The sequence below is a fragment of the Drosophila innubila genome (genome assembly GCF_004354385.1).
Source record: "Drosophila innubila isolate TH190305 chromosome 3R unlocalized genomic scaffold, UK_Dinn_1.0 2_E_3R, whole genome shotgun sequence".
NCBI lineage: Eukaryota > Metazoa > Arthropoda > Insecta > Diptera > Drosophilidae > Drosophila > Drosophila innubila.
In genome coordinates, this window is record NW_022995380.1 from 2,113,571 (window position 1) to 2,135,489 (window position 21,919).

A 21,919-nucleotide genomic window follows, 5' to 3' on the forward strand; every position below is an offset into this window, starting at 1 on the left:
GTAACTCTTTCAAGATTCCATTCCATTATTATTATTTTCCATTGTTTTAAAATGAAGTAGAAAAATTCAAGAATTATAATTAATCAATAGATATTAAAACACAAAAAAAAATGTATTATATTATATTTTCTGAACAGAACCACCTATTGGTAAAAAAAGCAGACTTTAAGCTTAAGATCTGAAAAATTTGATACACATGCTTTGCAGAAAACACTTATGTACATTAATTTATAAGAGATCAAAAAATACTTGAGTCTGCAGCCTTCATATTCAAAAGATTGTGAGCTGTAATTTAATTGAAGAGTAAATGCATATTATGCTTTCATTTGTGGGTAACAGTAAAGCTGAAAATCAAAACAATACAAAACAAAACAAAGCAAGTAAACGAAAGCTCTGCCAAATGCTAAAGCTGCAATTTCGTTGCGCAGCATAGAAAACGCAAGCGGCTTAAGCGGCTACAGTGGTGTCCCAAAATGTGGTGCCACATTGCACGCAGGCCAGAGCTTGACGTCGACTGATGATGCCGCTAGACAAGTTATCAGCTGGAATCGCGACGCGTCGATGTACGCTTACGACGCTGCGTCGCTGCTGCTGTTGAGCCACGTTTGTTGTTGTCGTTGTTGCTGTCGTCTGACAGATTGACGGCGACAACAACAGCGGCTTCGACCGTTGGGCTTGTTTGTGGGCTGTTTCTGTTTCTGTTTTAGTTTTCGCAACACATTCAAGCCGCACAGTCGCAATCACAATCGCAGTCGTCGACGTTGTCTTTGTCGTTGCCGTTGCCGTAGTTGTCATCAACATTGTGATCAGCGGCCTTTCTTTTGTGTACTTAACAAATTCAAATTCCAATTGGAATACATATACAAATACTATAAATACTTGTACAACAATAAAAAAAAGTGCTAAATTCTTTTTATTGTGTAATTTCAATCAATGTGAAATAAATATAATTAAATATCAGCACTGACATAAGTATATGTACTTAACAATTTAAAGATTTTACGCTCTCTTGGCCTGAGGCCGGGAAATTGCCAATCAAAGAGCGTATCCAAAATTAGCAACGCCTGCGCAGCGAGAAGACCGACAACAGCGAGCAGCAAAATAAGCAAAAACTGAAAAAACAAGCCAAAAATAAAAGAAACACCAAAACACCGTCGCCAAAATGAGCGTCAAACCGATAAAATTATCCAAAATAGCCAAATATATTAGGAAAAAGGTAAATAGACTGAGCACAACAGCAGATATATACAAATACTACAAAAATAAGAATTGAAAAAATTCTTTTAATTTAAATTTAGTTGAGATTTGCTTTGCGCTCGGTGCAAATCATTTTTTGTATTTATATTTACGTCTTTTGCGCGTTGTTTTGTGGGTGAAAGTTAAACGAAAACAGAAAAATTTTAACAAAATATTTGCCTAAAATTCGCAAGTATTTTGTAATCGCAACGCGTTTCGTAAAACAAATGGAAAAAAACAAAGAAAATAATAAGAAATATATATGTTCAATGCCTTGGCCATAAATGACGATAGCCCAACATCAAGTGTCCATATTGAATAGTGCACAAACTGGCAATACCATCGATAAGGTCGCCCCTATCGCATGCAAATTCATTTTTGCGCCATGTCGGCCATCAACAATAACAACAGCAACAACAACAACAACGTCAGCGATACCCCTGTAAACCCCTTGACAAGATGAGCTAGTGCTATAATTAGTGCCTTACAGAAGATGGGCCAATGTTCGCCATAAGTTGCCTCATTGCCCCATTGAATGTTGCACAGACATATTGTAAATTGCCGTCAATTGGCTGTCCCAAAGACAAATATATATATATATATATATATAATTTGCATTTCTTGATCCATACATGTATTTGAATTTTTAAATATAACGTTATCTTCATTATCATCACCAATTTTTCAAATTTATCAGTCTTACATTTCTCTTCTCAGTTTTACTGAAGATGTTTATTTTTCTTTGTTTGGTAAAGGGGTATATATTATTAGTAAAAAGGTGCCTCGACACGTTTGTTCACATGTTTTCTCCATATCAATTTCTCTACATTTGTTTCATTTTTTTATCTTTGATCATAGTCAATGCCAACAGTCAGTGCGAGAAAGATTCAAAATCAAAAGTAACCCAACAAAAAGAAAGAAGATACAATGAAAATTGTTGAATTTGAGATATGCTCGACTATAGAATACACTATAAAGAGGTATTACAATGAGTACCATATGGGAGTTCATTAAACCTATAATTTTATAAAAGAATGTAGCTTTATTGTCAAGAGATTATTAAAAGAAATACTTGTTACTATCAAGTCTTTTGATCTATATAATGTCTATAATTTAGCGCATTTAAGGTCGCAACTAGTTTTTTCTTTATATAGCTCATAATTAAAAGCTGAATTTAAGCAGGTGGTTCGACAGGTTGCTTGGTTTTCTCAAGCTCGAAATGCTTTCGGCTAAACGTAAGCCTGCTGAATTAAGAATATTAAGTATATGTATGTATATGGGGAACATTTGACATTTCTTTCACCTTTAGGCAGATGTGAGACTTTAACAGGGCGGCACTTAGGGGACGGGGACTACAGTAAGATTATTTAATTGAAATTTCACTGTAATTTAATTGAATTTCTATTGTTTATTTATCTGCACTTCATGGCACAAAGCGAAATTTAATGCGCATTCGCAGTCAGCCATTTGTGAAGACTGCAACTGTATACTCGTATTATGTATTTGGCTTAGATTTCAAAAGCTTGACGTATACTTAAATATACATATATACGCATACATACATACATATGTAAACGGAAGGTGTGGCAAATGACGGCATCTGTTATTGTTACTATTAATTGGGATTGGTGTTGCTGTACGTGAAAGCGCCACCTGTTGATCAAAAGCATCTGAAAGCTGTATGCAAAGTATAACAATTATAAGAGAACGTTCTCCCTTATAGGAAAAGTTCTGCATTCTTAAACCGGAATTGTAATATAATCCATTGGTTGAATATGCAAGAATGCTCAAACTAATTACATGAGTGCCAGATATATTCATATAACTTTACGAGTAGTCTGTATTATAATTAAAGGAAAAATCTGCCGTATAGCGTAAACTATAGTCGTTTTAATTAGTCCTGATTCTCGGTCCTTGTTGTTTTCTGTTAAGTATGTCATAAAACAGCTGTCAATCTGTTGTATGACTTAAATTCTCTCACAATGGATACCGAAATATACAGATTACGGGGTCATAAACAAGAAGACAAGGGATCCGATAACCGGATAACATAAACACGTGATTACTTCATCAACATTTTTGACAGCGATTGTTTATTGTCACGCTGACAGAATACTCATATGCCAAAAATAATTGTGATTTATATGCCGGATTTAAAATGAGAAGAGGTCAAACTTCTTTTATACACTATACGGTTACGGTTCAAGTGCTTATGTACATATTGCATTTCAATTGCGATTAATCCTTGTTGTTTCTAATTTACGCCCACAAATTGATTTTGTCCGTTGTGTGATAACGTAACAAATTAATTTTAAAAGCAACACATCTGGTAATATTAAAACAGAAACCTGTTCAAACAGCACTTAAAACAGTCAAAAATGCTCGACGACAGCAACAACAACAGCCTTGGCCCGATGAAGCGACAGCAACCAAATTGTTTTTTTTTTTTTTTTCATTTGTGTAATTTTTTTTTGGGCCAAAGCTCGTGGTGCCAATGGCTCTAAAACAAATTGCCGCCAACTCATGCCCCAATTGTTGGGAACCTAATTTGCAGCCCCTTTAGAGCGTCAACAACCTGCAAATAAATACATAATTTGCACTATTGACAGCAATTAGTTGCAAAATTACGTATACGCATCGTTAGCAACATGTTGCTGGTCACAAAAATCTGTTATCGTCTCTCGCCAAGTGAAATGTGTGTTGAACAGTAGCAGGCAAACGCACACACACACACACAGACTCACACGCCCCCTTCCTTCTCACTATCTAAATAGCAGCAAGCTCGGAAGTTGAAAAGCTCAAGTAAGAGCGTCCAAAAATAGTTAAGAGAGCACTTCACACACACTGCAACCTCTCACTCTCTCGTTTTCGCTCTCTCTCTCTATTTTACTGAACTTCTTTTGGGCCACCGTGTGCGCCTGTTCTTACATTCAGTCATTCCGTCAGTCAGCAACTTGTTTTCCAAACACGCACACAGCACCAACGTAAAAAGCGAAAAAATCACTGTGCTAGAAAAAAAAAAAAAACAAAAATTGAATATATATATATATAAACAAATGGATTGCACAAATGTTGTACAAAGTTTATGGTGTGTTGTGGCTAAAGTAAACAACATTAACAGTTAGCTGTTAACGTGTAACAAAATATTGGAAAAGCAATTGAAAGGCATAGAGCGTGATAAAAACTGCGGCAACAACACAGAAGCACAAACAACAAAACGAAAGAAAAAAAAAGTAGTCTCGTGGGTCACAAGACCAAAACCAGCTGTGTGGGAGAGCAAAAGAGCGAGAGAACGAGAGTGTGTGAGAGAACGCTAAACAAAACTCAGAGAGCAGTGCATGCAATGTTATTGCTGAGCACGACAAAGCTTTTACTCACACTGCCGGCCATAAAAGTTGGACAGGCAAACGCTGCATAAGCTTTGACTGACTTCGGAATTGAGCGCACAATTTTCGTTTGTTATTTGTTATTGTCCACAACATGTGGTTTGTTGTCGCACTGTTTGCAGTTGCCGCTGTTTGCGGCGTAGCTGGTCGCAAATGGGGCCGTTATTTGTACCTGCATTATGGGCGCCACTTGCTGCCACGCTCAATGCTTACAGCTAAAAACCGCTCGCCGACGCCGCCCCTCTCGCCCACTAAAGATGATCAGAGCTTGGAGGCGTTGCTCGACGAAAGCGGCGAAATGCATGAAACGGTGAGTGGGATGAAACACACAGAGAAAGCAAACTTATGAAGCATAGAAAAGAAGTTATGGAAGTTTCTACAGAGTGACAACCCAGCGAGTTGCATTTATATCGATTACTTGTCTAACTTTAAAATGAAAAGAAAAAAGCACCCAATGTGTACTCTGTTAACTTAGAATCATCTCGCTTGGCATGTTCGATAATTTTCTATATTTGAAATTATTAAAAGTATTTGTATTTATATAGTCATTACACGAAATGCTTTTGAAGAAAACAAAAAACTAAGCCAGTATGATTACGTGTAGAATATCTAGTATGTTGTTGCATCATTATGGGATACACGTGTCTTCTATTATTACAAAGTCAACTTGACTGCATTTCAGGTATTAAGTTTTTGAATCACATTTTCTTTCAAGATAATTGTTTGCACTGATGTAAACCTATTATAGCGTCATCATTAAATTCGACCTACAATACACTTTGTCAGAGTTATTGTGAATGGCAAGTCAGGATAAATGAACTTAATTTGTCAGTCTGTCAAATGTCGCCCATTTTAATTAGCCCCCATTTAAGTTTGGGTCAATGCGCTCAATGATGCCCTATAGAGACCTCCCTTTATATTACAATGACTGTCACAAAAACCTGACAGCTTTATAGTGTAATACCTTTTGTCTTACATTTGTATATTTAGCTGTTTTATTGTTTAAAAGTGTGTTTGACTTTGACAAACAGCACACCTTACGTGGTTTAGCCATAACTAACCTAACGCACCCAAGGAACGCTCAACGGGAACTAATTAAATATTGTCATAGCCGGAAAATAGGAATAGGAATACTATAGAAAAGTAACGTGTGTTCGACTGGACAAACTGCGTACCACAATAAAATTAAATTTCACGCCCTCTTTATGCACTGAAGCAAAGTAAATGCCGATAAGTTGACAGAATGAGAATGAGAAAATGCAAAAGGGAATTACTTACTTAGTTATATTCTGTGTGTTTTCGTTAACAACCATATTTGCTACACCAATCAACTTGTTCTGATAAGAAACAATTAAGAGCAGAAAACATAGAAAAAATGGAAACAATGTACAAAACAAAAATATAACTGAAGTAAAAGAACCTACTTAGTTTTTTCACTGCCTTTTCAACTATGTCGAGTTTGAGCAAAGATCTATTTCAACTTTTCATAATTGTTTTTTTTATGGTAGAGTTATAATCTTGTATATAACACAGTCTGATAAGTATGTTAGGGAAAGTAGATTTAAAATATTCATCATTTCATAATTCAACTTGCTGATGAATTAAAGAACAATCTGTATATGGGCACTTCTCCAGAAATGTCAACCGCACCCAAAAACTTAAAATTTCACATCTTGTGAAATTTTCTTACAGAAACATTTTCAAGTTACTTGTTTAAAAACTTTACACATTATTTAGCTCATTAGTTTGAGCATACCAACTGAATCTTTGAATAAATTAAGTTTTTTATATTTTTGTCTGTTTTGCCAAAAGTTGTCTTCCAATATTTAGTGACGATAGTTGACGATATCTTTTTATTAGGAACAAAAACTTAATGAAAATGAAAAAAAAAAACACTTCAATTCTAGTAATAAAGCTTCTTAGTGACTTAAAATGCTAAAATATCATTCTTACGAAGTGAACCAAAAACAAAAAAACGTAATGGAACAAAATGTCGCGTGCGAAACTGATTGGAGTTAAATAAAAAATAAAGTACTTAATATTTTTGAATCAAATAAAAGACAATATTAAAATGCATCAATGCAAAACATTTTAAAACTAGTCGCATTTAAATGTGTTTGAACTGTTCGCCGCGAGAACGACTTCTGTTTTGAGTCGCATGCGAATGCTTTAGTTTTTTTTTTTGTTATTTTCTTGAAAACGAACCATTGACCAAAATCAACCTTATCACAAATTAATTTGCTTATCAATAGCTGTATATTTCGCCTTTTGTCAGCATTCAAAAATGTTTTGGCATGTGTTTTTTTTCACGTTGAATGCGTACGAATGTCGCATTCGACATGAGAGAATTGCCCATATCTTTTTTTAATTTTGAACTAGTAGAACTTAACCTTGTTATTAAATCTTTTTCTTAAACTTTCTGGTAAGTCAATAGAAAAGCATTAAAAAAGCTGAATATCTTTTTATTTTATATTCACTAAGATCCCTTCATTTCTTTCTCAACTTGTAGAAGTTAACAAAATAGTAAAAAAAATTCTTATCGACTATGCGGTGACTTCAACGAAGAAACTTAAAATCTTATCTACAAAATTTTCAAATCTGTTTAAAGAGGATAAATATCTTGAAATTCATCCTATTATATCTCTTCATTCCTTTTTTAAACTTTTGTAGAAAACCTTACGAAATATCTAAGAAACCCAGAGTCTGCAAAGATCTCTTCCGTTCTCTTATTTTTTGACTTCTTGACAAACTGAACTCCATATCGAAGCGTCTTTAAGATGGCAAGTGCATAAGTGCACACACATGCACTGCAATATATATAATGTATAGATACATTACTGGAGATACATTAGTGTAGATACATTAGTATAGATACATTTAGTTACGCTCAGACGCGGCACTTGTCGAAGTAACACTTAACCCTTCTAGAGCCTGTAGAAGGTTTTGCATTGCATTTGTTGTCGCTGTCGTATTCGTAGTTGTCTTGTTTTGCTTTGTTGATTTTCTCTCTTCCCAGAGAGAAGTGTGCTATCAAATTACTGAAAGACCGAGCTCAATACTCGTTTGGCCGGCTTGTTTGGGCCTTGTTGTTGGCTTCGTTTGTTTTGCCAGTTCTTTTTGGTTTGACTTCTACATTTTGCCCACGTTGTCTGATGGCTGCGTTTTGGCCCAGACATTTGGCTCTCCGACTCACCGAGCCGCAATTCAATAACCAGTTGACGTGGAACCGTTGTAGAACATGTTTGCCCCGCCACTTCAAGCAGCAAAACATAAGGTACTTCAACAAAAAGTGAACTAGTGCAATCCCAAAAATAAATATAACTCAAATACCGAATCACAGATTTAACTAGTGAAAGATTTAAATGTGTTTCGAATTTAAAATAGCATCATTTCAGGAAATTATATGAATTTCACGACAATATTTGTTTTCCCTGTTTGCAAGTTTAATTTGTTGTGATGATATTTGCATTGTTGGAGTTTTAATCAATTAAAAGCTTAACAATTATAATTATCAATAAATTATATTAACAATATAATAGATACTCTTTAAAAGCATCTCAAATTTTGTAAATTAACATTTTGTTGATGCGTAGTTTGTATTTCGCATTTATAAACACACAATTGATAAACATGAATTATTCTATCCTAAGTACGTCAGATGCGATTCTTGTCTTTAAGAAAGTTTATAATGGAAACTTTCGGAATTGAAGACTATCTTATCAGAGGATTTCCCATTTCAATAATAAATAAAAAAAATCACAGACTTAGTCAAGTACTGGTATCGACAACACATTAAAATTATTATTTTATAATAATTTTAGATGATTCTCTCTTATAACAAGTTAAAAAAAAAATAGAAATAATGAATTCATTTTAAGCCACATAAACATATCTGTGATGTTAGTGTTTGTCACAACAATTGTTTAACTAACTGTATATGCTAATCCGTGTCCTAGTCAACATTGATTGAGTTAATTATAGATTTCGAGTTGCGTTTTAACAAATAGAAAAGATTTATTGACCCTCAATTGTTGCCCCTTTGGCGCCACAATCGATAGAATCTTATCATTGAAGCTGAAACAACTTTCTAAGCTGCCCACAGATGCAGGAACTATTAGAGTGCATTGATTTCGATATTATTTAAATAAAATAAGTAAAATAGTAAATAGTGAAGTCAGCTAACGGATTGCGATTGCCGTTGTCTTCACTTCTGGGTGACGTCATTTAAACTAGCTCTAAAACTAAACAAAAGTGAAGTTAATCAATGCACGCCATCATTTCAATAGGTAAACAAAAGTTAAACAAACTACGTCCACATCAAAAGTTTAGTTAATATTTAACGACTAAAAGTATGCTCAGTAAATAGGCTCTGAAGGCTCTTTATCAGAGAATAGTTGATAAGGAATGAAAAATATTCCATCTTAATTTGTATACATTAGATATTTTATCTATTCTATAAGTAGAATATACGCTTCTACAGAGAGTATTAATCAACGCATCAAATGGCAGTTTACAATTAATACTACTTTAATCAATAGTGCTCGACATCGAAATACCCCGCAGACTAACTTCAAATGAGATATTTATTTGTTTTTTAACACAATAATTTTTATAGATCGACTTTTTTTAGAGTTGAATATACCTAAACAAAGTGTTTTTACAGGGTATAGAATTGCTCATAAAATACCGGCAGGCAATTTTCTTGATTATTATTTATATTTTTTTTATTTTCGCCAGCCTTTCAACTCAATTCAGTTCAAAACAAACTCAAACTTGACTCTGCCGCTCTCGGGCAAATTGTTCCAAACAAACAAAAACAACAAATTATATATTTATACATATATGAATTTGTTGAGTTTGTGTTAATTGAGCGACGACGAGTCCGGCGACCAATAAAAGGCCCGAACCAAAGCAGCAGCCAGTTGCCAGTTGTCAGTTGGCTTTTGAACGTTAAGCATTTGAAGTCGGACAGTGTAGAGTAAAAGATACATTAACGGAGTTCAAAACGCAATAATATTGTCAAGTGTACCACGTGCCGTGGTGGCGTATACTTAATATTTAAAATAGAATGACAATGTGCGAGTTGATTGTCAATCACTCGCACAATCATGAGGTACATACCTAATAAAAATCATATTATTTATAAAAAAAAAAATCGCAATGTTGTTAAAAATATATGATTCATATGAAATTTAAAACAGTGTCAACTCTGCTAGTGTTTTCGTGTGTGTGTTTGTGTATATAAGCACACACAATTGTCGTCTCCAATGCAAAGAGAATAAACTGGTTACCAGATCAGAGATTTAATTGCATCCATCTCCATATCCATGTTCCATACACAAACAACTGTCATTGACGTTTGACTTGCAATCGGATTAAAATTTGTTTATAAATATTTGCTTAAAAGCATCACCTAAATTTACAATAAATCGGTTAATACTTTACATATATATATTCAGACTTGTCACGCTTCAATTCGTTGTATTCATTGTCATTTTGATGATTGTTCTATATAGTTTTTGAGTAGACGGATAATTATTACTGCCACAAATATGAGTTTTGAATTTTTGATCTAATTGGTGTCTGACCCCATTTTGGATACACTGAGAGAAACATTAGGTTGGAATTTTACAGCTTTGGAGATAATTTCCATCTGCAAATAGCATAAATTCATTGGAATTTTAAATCGTAATTTTATCATTTATGTTGCAATATTTAACAATATATTCCAAACTAAATCTTACAATGTGTACAGCTTTCGCCTTCAGTTTGTCATGCGTAATACATATATCTAAAAGTCCATTATCAATTCAGAGCCAATTTGAAGCGAGGTCGTCGCTCAGTTGTAGACTATAGATGTAGATATGTACTTGCAAACTGGCGCCAAAAAACTAAACGACAGTTGCATAAATTTATGCAATTCATGCATAGTAATTAACGGAACCGAATAATTGATTTATTGGTGACTACACAAAAGATCTCTTAATGCCAAATTGAAATCAAGGCATGCTTAAAGTCGTGTATTTTATCAATCAATCAATCCATCAATCTATCGATCCACTGGCACGAGTTGCAACATCGCATTTAAGTACTCCTTTTGAATTTATTAATTCAACTTGGTGAAAAACTTTAGTGCGATTAATCGGTTATAAATAAGTTTCAGGTGAGACCTATCGAAATATCTCGAGGGAGGGGATTTTTCCATCAAGTTTCGTCGTCTAACAAAGTTGCTAATGGTTCAAGCACGTTCAGTTTTATAACTTGTTGAGTTCATGGAATTTATTATGAGTAGACCACGAAATTTAGAGTAAACGACTTTAAGATGAACTACAAATGAGTAAAGGCCATGAATCTAATATGATGTAGGGCTTATTTACTTAACTCTTATCCTACTTTATAAGTACCTACTTGACTGCTGTGCTGACACTTTAGCTATTTGTTTAATAATATATTTCTTTTGTTTTTTCGTTCAATATTAAGCACTATAATAGCCAGTAAAATATTCATTTGAGTCAAGTTAATTAGTCGGCTGTTGTCAACTTTAGATACGCCTTAAATTCGGTTTTCCTCAGAATTACTGAATATATAAAAACTGGTAATTTTAGACTTTTTATGATTTGCTAAAATTATCTGTAAACAATATTTATACCCTGTATGCATGTAACAGAAGAAATCAGAAAGCCGAGACCAAGTTCGGTTCAAATCGGTCCACTATAGCTGTTATAGGAAGGACTGGTTGATAACTAAGAACTACTCAGTGTATTGTATATTCTGGCATCTTTTGGGGGTATGTCTGACAGAAGCAAAAGGTACCTTTATCTTTTGTTTACCAGTATTTTCTTATCACGAAAGTCATCAAATATACTCATATATGGAATTGCGCTCAATAACAATACTACAATAATATGACGACACTCATTTAGCGACTTCCAGCAATTCCCATTGACGTCGAAAAATTAATTTTCTTGGCACGCTTCTTAACAGAAATGTGTCACTTTCGTCCCTTGAATACAGCAGATGAAAGTCCACAATCCACCACAATTAGTCAGAGCTTGAATTGAATTTCACATATCTGTCAAATTTTCGTATATAAGGATAAGATTCACGTTAGTCGATTAATTTTATTGAACCGGTATGCGATTAAAAACTGTGATGTCTTTTTGTTTACATTTCGTATACACTGTTTCTATGAAAAGTAAATATATGTTATAAATATATGTAATAAACTGTATATAGTATATTCTTGATTAGGAGTCGAAACAGCCATGTCCGTCTTTTTTTATTCATAAGTTTAAAAGCTATCTTGTTGAAACTTCGTACAAGGTCAACTATCACATCTCGCATAACCTGACCAAATTTAATTGAACTGTATTATTTAACTGCCATTGACTAACACTTATTGTTTATCTTGTTTCCAAAAATATTCCAACCAAAATCGAAGGTATCTACAAGGGCATCAAATCTTGGCATCTCTAAGATAACCTTTCAGATAGGTGCTATTATTTTTAAATAAACTTAATTTGTGAGGAAAAAATTCGCCATCTAGCGTTCATTGGTTGCACTTGATTTAGGATCAATATTTCTCTGCAAAATAAAGTAGAGTGAAAAGTTGGAATGTTTTCAATCAGCAAGCGTTGAATACATTTGGATTTTGTTTAAAAATGAAAACATAGCAATCAATCAGTTTAAGGTCGTATCAGTTTTGGGGTTTTTGTATCAGTTCAGTTTTATAGTCAGCTCAATCGGAAACAGTTCTCGAAATATTTAGTTGTAATTTTTTGTGTAATATTTTTGTTTTGTACGCTTAACCAAAAAAAAAAAAATTGTGTCGATCGGTGTCCAAATTAAACGTACTTTAAATACGCAGTGTGATCTATAATAGCTCGAAAATGAGCACATCTAAGAATTTCGGATTGAGCCAGTTGGCACTACAGAATGTCAAGGTCCAAAGTGGACTTGGCCAAATGTGCAACTTGTACAAGAGTCGTGTAGCGCCTGCTGTGGCAGGAACAAGCGTGGCAAGAAAAACTAGTAACCATAATGTGGGACGTATTAGTAAACTGATTGGCGTTAAGAAAACTCTAGTCAATCAAATGCAGGGCATGGCTCAAAACTCAAGACCAAAGATGAAGTCACGTGCCTTGAACCTGGGGACGAGCTCCAAGTACAGCATCTACGGCCAGACGAAGTTGTTCTCCTCGGTGAGCAGTCTGCATGGTAGGAGCAGCAGCAGCAGCGGAATTAGTCCAGCCCTGAATCATAGACGATGCTTATCCAACCTCAATCCACGTGAGAATCCTGTGCGTTATATTGTACATCAGCGTTACCATCAATCCGGCAAATTGCAAGAGCAACGCAATGAGGACATTGCGCGGGACATAAGTCGAGCGATCAAATCGGAGCTAATGGACGTTGATTCGAATACAAAAAAACTCATCAGTTGCTCCAAATCAAGATATGCGAATGCAAATGTGACTGCCAATGCGAATGCCACAACGGAGCAGGAGGATGACGAGGAGGAGGAGCAACAGCAGCAAATTCAGAAACAGAAATTTAGCTGCGATCCCCTTGAAGGCTGGAATCATCCACGGGCTGTGAAAACTCTAGATTCAATTAAGTTCACTGAGGACGATCTCGCTAGACAGTGCAAACCGTTGCGACGCAAGTCAAGGAATATACGCTATAAGGACGAGTCCAATGGGTCAGTAGTTAACCAACAGTTCGTCCAGTCTAGCCTGCAGAGCCGCAAGTTGCAAGGCCAGTTGGGCGAACTTTATGTTAAGACCGCCGTGGAGCGAGCCAATCATAAGAACAAAGTCGGCCACCATCGACAACAACAACAACATCCCGATGATGATGATGATGATGATGATAAACTAATGTCAGTTCGCCAAACAAATACCAATGACTTGGATGCTGGAGATGCTCGATTTAAAGAATCCGCAACGGAGCGTGACTTTATCGATCGCAACATGTTGAGTTCGAAGCGCGATGATGGCGACATGGGCCGTATGGATGAGCAGCATTACCAATCCAAGATGGCTGCCAATTTGATGAGCGCCTCGCAACGTGTTATTAACAAACAGTTCGAGGGTTATCGCAAGGAAATGTCCGATTCACGCAACAAACTCAAGCAAATCAAGCTGGCCAAGCATATGGTTAAGACTGTCAATCCCATACCACCATTGAAGTCAACATCTAGGCTACCAGGGGTGCCCAAATCCCGACTAAAGGCAATGGTCCGATCCAAGGAGTCGCTCATGAGCTCATTGGGAAAAAGCAAGGCAAAGACAAAGGCAACAAAGAGTGCCGCACAATTGTGGAAACGAAATAAATCAGATGCAGCCACCATGCTGGACCGATATGGTGAACATTATATGGACAAGTTGATGGAGAAACCCCGAAACGAGAAGAAAAAGAACAGCTCCGAAAGTATGAGTCTTATGCCATCGACGAGCCAAATTTCACAGGTGCAGATGGGCGAGATGCGACGTAATCAAAAGGATGAGGGTAGCCCCAATGATAGCTTGCAAAATGCAATGCAAATGCCCGTGGAATATTCCAAAGAATCGGCCGTGCAACGTTTGGGCACGCTTGTCGAGAAACGTGCCACATCCTTCTTTCAGCAAAGTCAGCGTGCTGCACGTCATTGACCATTAACCCAATCCAAGGACTGGCCCAACTGTCTGGGTTTATCTGCAGTCGTGTAACTTAACAGATTCTATCAAAATTTTAACTTTCACTGACTAAATTCCATGCGATGCTAAGTGAAATCAATGAAAATCCAAACGTCTTACTGTATTTGTCCCTAAACTGATTTCCGATAATTGTATCACTATTATTTTCGTCGATTAAAACAAATTTGTTGCGTAGCCAAATGTTATTTTATTTGCCACTGCGCCAACTTATATAGAATCTAACCTCGTTTTTTGTCGAGTGGGGTCTTTCACAACAATTTTATTCACCAGCTTATCGATATCGGCTAGTGACGAAATTCGTTAATTGTATATACAAAACTAACTCGTCAGATTTAGTCTCAAATTAGATCGAATTGCTGCCAAATATCACCATGTTTCTATCGAATAGTCAATAGTAACTAATTTTATATATTTAATAGTTTTAGAGCCAGGTTTTAATGTCAAGTTAAGCGGTTTGTAATTTAAAAATATCTCTTTGATAGAGTTTTCTAAGACTTTGAAAAAACAGTCCCTTATTTATTAATATTTAACAAGAATGTATCGTAAAAATAGCAGGACTCATTGTCAAGTTTCACCATGCATTAGTATTTTCTCATTGATCAGCCAATTGAAAATCAATTCCTATATTTAATCGCTTAAGTTCAATGCTCAAATTCATTTTCAACATTTTCGCAAAGTTGTTGGCAAATTTCACAGCGTTTCAGTGTTACTAACTGCATTGTAAAAAATACATACATAAAAATTAATTTTTTTCTAATTGTACTTAAGTTATTTTGAACTTCAACATTATATTTTGGTTGCTCTTGCTAACAAAAGTTAAGCGTGCATTTTGATTTGTAGTATCTTGAGTTAAATTGAAAATATATCTTGTATGAGACAAGCTCACAAAAACACAAAGAAAATATATCTAAATACGAACCCACATTATTATTCAAAAGAAATAACTTAAACTTACCCAAAACAAACCCAACCAACCACAGACAAATAAATATTTCTTAGTCACTGCACCAGAATTTTAAAGTTTTGCTACACTTAATCCAACAAAAAAATGAAACGTATAAAAGTAATTTTTATTTATTTTTATATAAAGGCCGGTTTCGATTTACACTTTATTACCTTTTTAACAGGTACAGTTGTGGTTACAAAACACAATTACCTGGAAAATAAGTAAAATTTAATTAATAATTTCAAACATATGGCGAGCATTTAATATCCTGACTTTATTTAATTAAGCATCTTGTAGATAAAAGAAACTTATTAATCTGAAAATAAATTTTTAAAACACAGAATTTAAAAATTTCGCTTTTCTAAAGATGAAAAAAAATTAAACTAATATTCAGCTAGAAAATATGTAATATATTAATTGTTGTCCGTAAATATATAAAAGTGAAAATCGGAACATGTCTGAGAATTATTTAATTTATGGATATGTATTTTGTTTTGATATAGTTTATTTTTTTAATGGTAACTGGGCCAATTTGTTGCATATTTTTACTAACTCCTTACAATTCGATCGTTCTCCAGGTGCTGTCTATGAGCACAGATGAATATCGCAAGACCTCACTTTTTGCAACTGGTTCCTTTGACCTGGATTTCCCCATACCAGATCTAATTGGCAAAACAGAGATACTCACAGAAGAGCATCGGTAAGTAAAATTTACCCATTGCTATTGCGGTAACTGTATTTATTAATTGTATGTTATGCATTTCATATTTTTCTAGCGAAAAACTGTGTGCACATTTGCCAGCTCGCGCTGAAGGATATTCCTGGTCCTTAATCTTTAGCACATCGCAACATGGTTTCGCCCTGAATTCGTTGTATCGCAAAATGGCTCGACTGGAGAGTCCAGTTTTAATTGTCATAGAGGATACAGAGCACAATGTAAGTAAAGTATCAGGAGTGCCACAGAAAGCGAAACTAAACGAAAATCTCCCAAATATCCATAATATTTTGGGAGATTTTCGGTTAGTTTCGATTGCTGTGGCACTTTTGTATATTTTGAGCAGAAGTCAAAATCAAATTCAAGAATACCTAAATTTTTTCGTTTATCCAATCTAACATTTATGTGCATTTGTGTCTTTCTTAAAGGTATTTGGTGCTTTGACCTCCTGTTCGCTGCATGTGTCGGATCATTTCTATGGCACCGGCGAATCCCTGCTCTACAAATTTAATCCCAGCTTCAAGGTATTTCATTGGACTGGCGAGAATATGTACTTTATCAAAGGAAACATGGAAAGTCTCTCGATTGGCGCTGGCGAGTGAGTATACGCCGTGTAGTCCTCATTATAAAATAACGCATTAATTTAACAAATTTTCCCTTTTAGCGGTCGGTTCGGTCTCTGGCTGGACGGTGATCTGAATCAGGGTCGCTCACAGCATTGCAGCACATATGGCAATGAGCCATTGGCGCCACAAGAAGACTTTGTTATCAAAACACTCGAATGCTGGGCATTTGTTTAAGTGAACTTGTGTTGAGAACGCATTCTACATGAGAAGAGTGAAGCCTACCTATTTAATTAATTATATTTATATATATATATATGTATGTGTACTAAAAAAAAAATTACAAACAACCTGAGAATGATATCAAAAGCTAACGCGTGTCAAAACAAATAATAAACAACATCAACAACAAGCATAACATTTTAAATATATAATTGAAATCACACGGAAAACACAAAGACGAGAATAATAGAAACTCTAACCTTAACTTCAAATGCAATTGAAAGCTTGTAAAATTGTAAATGCCTGTGAGCAGAAAGAAAATTACTGTATGCGTTGAAACGTATTAATTATTTAGTTTTTATATAATATATTACTAAAAAAAAAAGTAACTAAATTATGTATTAGAATAAAACAGTGAGAAAAACTGATTTAAAACAAAACAGAACGAAGCAAACAAAAGCTACGAAAAAAAAGGAAACAATTGAAATGTACACTTAAAGCACACGACATTTGGACATAAACATCATGCAATCACACACAACAAAATACACACACCCACTACACACTTCACACACACGCATCCACACACACGCCTACCCGCATTTAATCTTAAGTTTTATTATCAAAAATCATACTAAATGAAATGATGATAAACCAAAATACAATCCAAAGCAACAAGCTTTCAATTCAATTAAATTAAATTGATTCTATGTTCTGTATTTGGTTTATTAATTTTAATATAATTTACATTTAATTATAATTTGATTCAAGCCTTTAATTTTCTCTATAAACAAGTGCAGAAAGAAATGAAAAGAATGTCGATATAATTTTAGTGCAATGCTCCCAATTTTTGCAAGTGAAACGAAAATATTTTTTTTATTGATTTAACTTTTTAATGTAGAGCAACTGAGTGAGCGATAGAGAGAGAAAACAATATAAAGGCAATTATTTTCTTTAGTTTTAATTATGCTAATGATGTTGTTTTTTATGCAATTATACTAAACGGAAACAACACAAGAATGATAAATACACAATATACTACAACAATTACAAAACGCAGAACTTTTTACTTGGTTTAGCAAATTCGCCAATTTGATAATTTGCCAATCGGGCAATTTATTTGACACATAACAACACTGGCCGGAATAATTGATACAAAGGTTGGTTTTTAGTATAGCGTTGAGCTGATAAAGTTTACTACACGGTTGAATCTGACTTAAAAACAAAGTTTATTGAGACCCAATTTCTATGAACGCCTAGTGAAAGGTTGCATCTTCCAGAGACACATACACATACTGGTTTTAATCAAAGATTTAGCAAAGTACCTACATAAATATGTTGGTCAAATGTTTATTGCATTAGCTTTAAACACGCCCAAAGACACAAATTTCTACATCTGCAGCTCCAAAAGAAAAAAAATAAATAAATAAACCGATTTGATGGAGCTGACGGTGCAATGGTTTTGAAAACTTAAATGGCTTTATATCCCTTTTGAGATACAATTGAGTATAACTACTTATAAATATATATATATATATAAATATATATCCTTATTATATACATATATACAATGTATGTACAATGAAAGTAAGGAGTAACTTAATCTAAGTGTCATGCAATTTTTGGTGTATTTGTGCAGCCACCCTCGCGACCCATTGATGTGTAATATAGATGTTGTATAGTCTCCCACTTTAGAAACGTGCAACTTATAAATATATTCTAAATATTTGAAACACATTTGAAGATACTACGATACATATAGTACACGAACGACATACATACATACGAGCATGTATGTAATACAATCTTACAATTATTAATATTTGAGAGAGCAAAACAAACGAAATTGCTGATATTTTACACTGAACCGAGTTCGAAAAACAAAAACTTAATAAATTTTACAACATTTTAGTTCAATATTTGATTCAGGGATTAATACCGAAACCGGTAACGGAACCGTTAACCGACATTAACCGTTTCATTTTGAGTACCGGAACCGGAACCGTAACCGAAATAAATTTTTTTTAAAAAAACCGAAAACAAACGTTTGTACCGGTACGCTTTTGGTACGATTTTCCAAAAGTTATTTGTTGTTTTCTGTATGTATATAATTTTGGTTTCTATTGAAAAAACTTTAAATTGAAGTTATGCTTATCTCGACAAAAATACGAACATTTAGTACGTATGTATGCACAATTCAGTTAACATTTTTTTGTTTTATAAAATTTAATTATTTGTTGCTTTAATTTAGTTGCTGTACCGGTACGAACCGGTACAGATACCGAAACCGAAAGGAAAATACCCAAATAGAACCGTTAACCGAAATAGTTGTTTCGGAACGTACCGGAACTGAAAACGGATCCGATATTTGTTTCGGTTAGATTCCCTGATTTGATTTGTTTTTTAATTGAAAATACTAGTTATTAACGCACACACAAATTTTTTAGCAAGACATTTGCAGAATATATGAAGAAACAAATGAAAAACATTTGCGAATCCCAAAAAAAGTATATTAATATAGTAAAAAAAAAAATAATGTAGAATGCAACACTTTAGAGAAATTTAGCTGAAACTTTTTTGCACCCCGAAATGCTTAAAAAATAACTAAATGAAAAGGTACACAATTATATTTAAGCAGTACCTATACATATGAACTTATATGAAATATATATAAATAATTATCGAGACTCACGCCAAACTGTTTTTTAGGTGTTATTAAACCCGTTGACAAACAATATTTGTGTAGCTGTGTGTAAGACATACCTATGATGATCTTATCAAACCTATCCATAAATAATATATACATAAATAAATCTACCTATGTGTATTCCTTGACATCGCATGAGTTTTGTGAGCTTTAAACACAAAGGAAAACAAAGAATCCAATTGAAAATAAATCAAATCGAAATAAGAGTTGTATTGTGAAAATCGGAAGACTCTTCTTAAAATAAATTTAACGAAACCCCCGTGAAAGTATTGGCTTGTTTACAGAGAGAAACAAATATAAAAATACAACAAATATTTTAATGATCCTTAGCTAAAATCCCAACAATGCGCAAAATTCATAAGTACATAAAATCTTGAGACCAAAACGCGTTTACTATATAAATTTAAATCTAAATATGAATATGAATATAAATATGAAAGCAAAACCCAATTATAAAGTCTTGATCTTGGTCATAGCATGCACACTTTTTGAGGCCTAAAAGAAAACTAAAATTAAAGAAGAGACCAAAATGATTTCGAATGAGCCTCGCAAAAATTTGCTAGTGGGTTGGGATCGATTATAATGATAATTATCAACTGATTTGTGCGTCAATTACATTTGTTACAACACATCCTGCAAACGCACATGCATAAAGGATGCATAAAAATTTTATGCATATGAATTATTCGTAATATAATTCCATAATTTGGTAGATGTGGCTTCGATAATATATGTATGTATAAATATGTATGTGTTAATCTAGTAGACAATTTTGTTGTGCGAAAGAAAATTTTTTAAATTGTAACTTCTGTCAATTAACTTGTAGACTGTAGGATTGCATATATATGCTTATAAACCAAGTGGAAACTTAAAAACAAAACAAACGCACATTTTTTTTGTTGGGAAATCAAAAGAAATTTAGTTAATCGAGTAATTACTTGGTATGACATATAACATTTTTTTTTTTTGTTGACAAAAATATATTGTTATATATACAGTTTCTCCATCGTAAAAGCAAAAAGCATAGTGTAGCATTATTCGCAAAAAGACAAAGGGGCCCGTCATTTGACGTTTTTCAGATGCTAGCTCTCCTGCACAAAAATTTAGTACTCCTTTGAATTCGGGGACTGAAAGAAAAAATTCGTTACATTTTTATTTTCTCTAATTTTAAAGCTGAGACTTCAAATGTGAATGACTTATTCTTTTAAGAATATACAGACCTGTACCAGTTTGCACTTACGGCAAGATTTTACGGAAATGAATGTCGTTAAACTGTTATAATTTAATTTCGGCCAACAATTTTGCAGACTGGATTTACTTTGAGTTAGTAAGTTTAAGTGTTATACTGTTAAAAACGATAATACTTTAATACTTACCCTAAGTGCAACGTAAAAGCCCCATTTTAATAAATGCTATAAAACAAAAGTGAACACCAGTACAGGCTTGATAAAAAAAATTAGAGTTTCTTATTATCTTATGTATTTTTTATTATTTCTTAGCTTGAAACAATTTGATTTATAATATCTGAACTCCTTCTCGAATCGTCGATAATTTGCAATTTTCTTTAATAAACAAAGTTGTGGGGGGTGGGGGCTACTTACTTTGATGTGCTATTAAAAATATAAAGATAGATAGATCATAGGGAAAGCGATAGAGTCTGCATGGGGATAGTTAAAGGAATAAAAAGTTCAAGCAGGGAAAAATTTTTATTTTTCCACCGACAAATTGCAGGCAATGAAAAAGATGTGACAAAAAATTGTTAATATACTTACATACATATGTATATACATAGATATGGCAATTAAATCGCTCGTGTACATATACATATGAGATATGCATATAAATACATATTTTTGGAAAAATCGAATAGGCGAAATAGACATACATACATACACACCCACACCCACATACACGTAGAATGCAGCAATGCCAACAATTGCCAAGAACTAACTACATACATAGTTTCAAAATACCAAGTTTAAATAAATATTGTAAATGTTGAAAGAATTAAAAATTTTTATTCATATTCGTTTGGTTGTTCGTTTGTCAAATGCATAGATACTATTTTAGTTCGTATAAATATAATAGACTATAATATACATGAAAAGCTAAAGCGAAAATAAAATCATGTGTGCTACTTGTATCGCTACAGCTGAATGGTGAGAAGAGAGTGAAAGGTGGCGAGGAGAAATGGTCTCAGGCACATATATACATATGTACATATGTATGTAGAAGCAGTGTTGCAGATCTGAGAATGAACTTATATATAAATACTTATATATATACTATATGTAAATGTAAAGACATTACAAAAATTAACAACTTTTCTGAAAAATAAAATGTATATTCAAATATCAAAAGCAATGCAGTTCTTATTACCTATTTACTTACGTGTACTTTTTGCTTCTCTTTTACTTCTCTTCGAAATTAAATTGCATTTGGTTTG

At 33.8% G+C, this 21,919-nt stretch overlaps 1 protein-coding gene across 1 annotated transcript in view; it reads left to right on the forward strand.

The window, feature by feature from the left end:
* The window catches only part of LOC117792180, a 60,014-nt gene extending 42,193 nt beyond the window's left edge, over window positions 1-17,821 (forward strand). The window contains exons 16-19 of the mRNA XM_034632204.1: window positions 15,845-15,966; window positions 16,043-16,202; window positions 16,410-16,579; window positions 16,646-17,821. Coding sequence (XP_034488095.1) covers window positions 15,845-15,966; window positions 16,043-16,202; window positions 16,410-16,579; window positions 16,646-16,781 — 588 coding nt within the window. The 3' untranslated portion in view covers window positions 16,782-17,821. The remainder of the gene's footprint in view (window positions 1-15,844; window positions 15,967-16,042; window positions 16,203-16,409; window positions 16,580-16,645) is intronic.
* The last annotated feature ends 4,098 nt before the right edge of the window (window positions 17,822-21,919 follow it).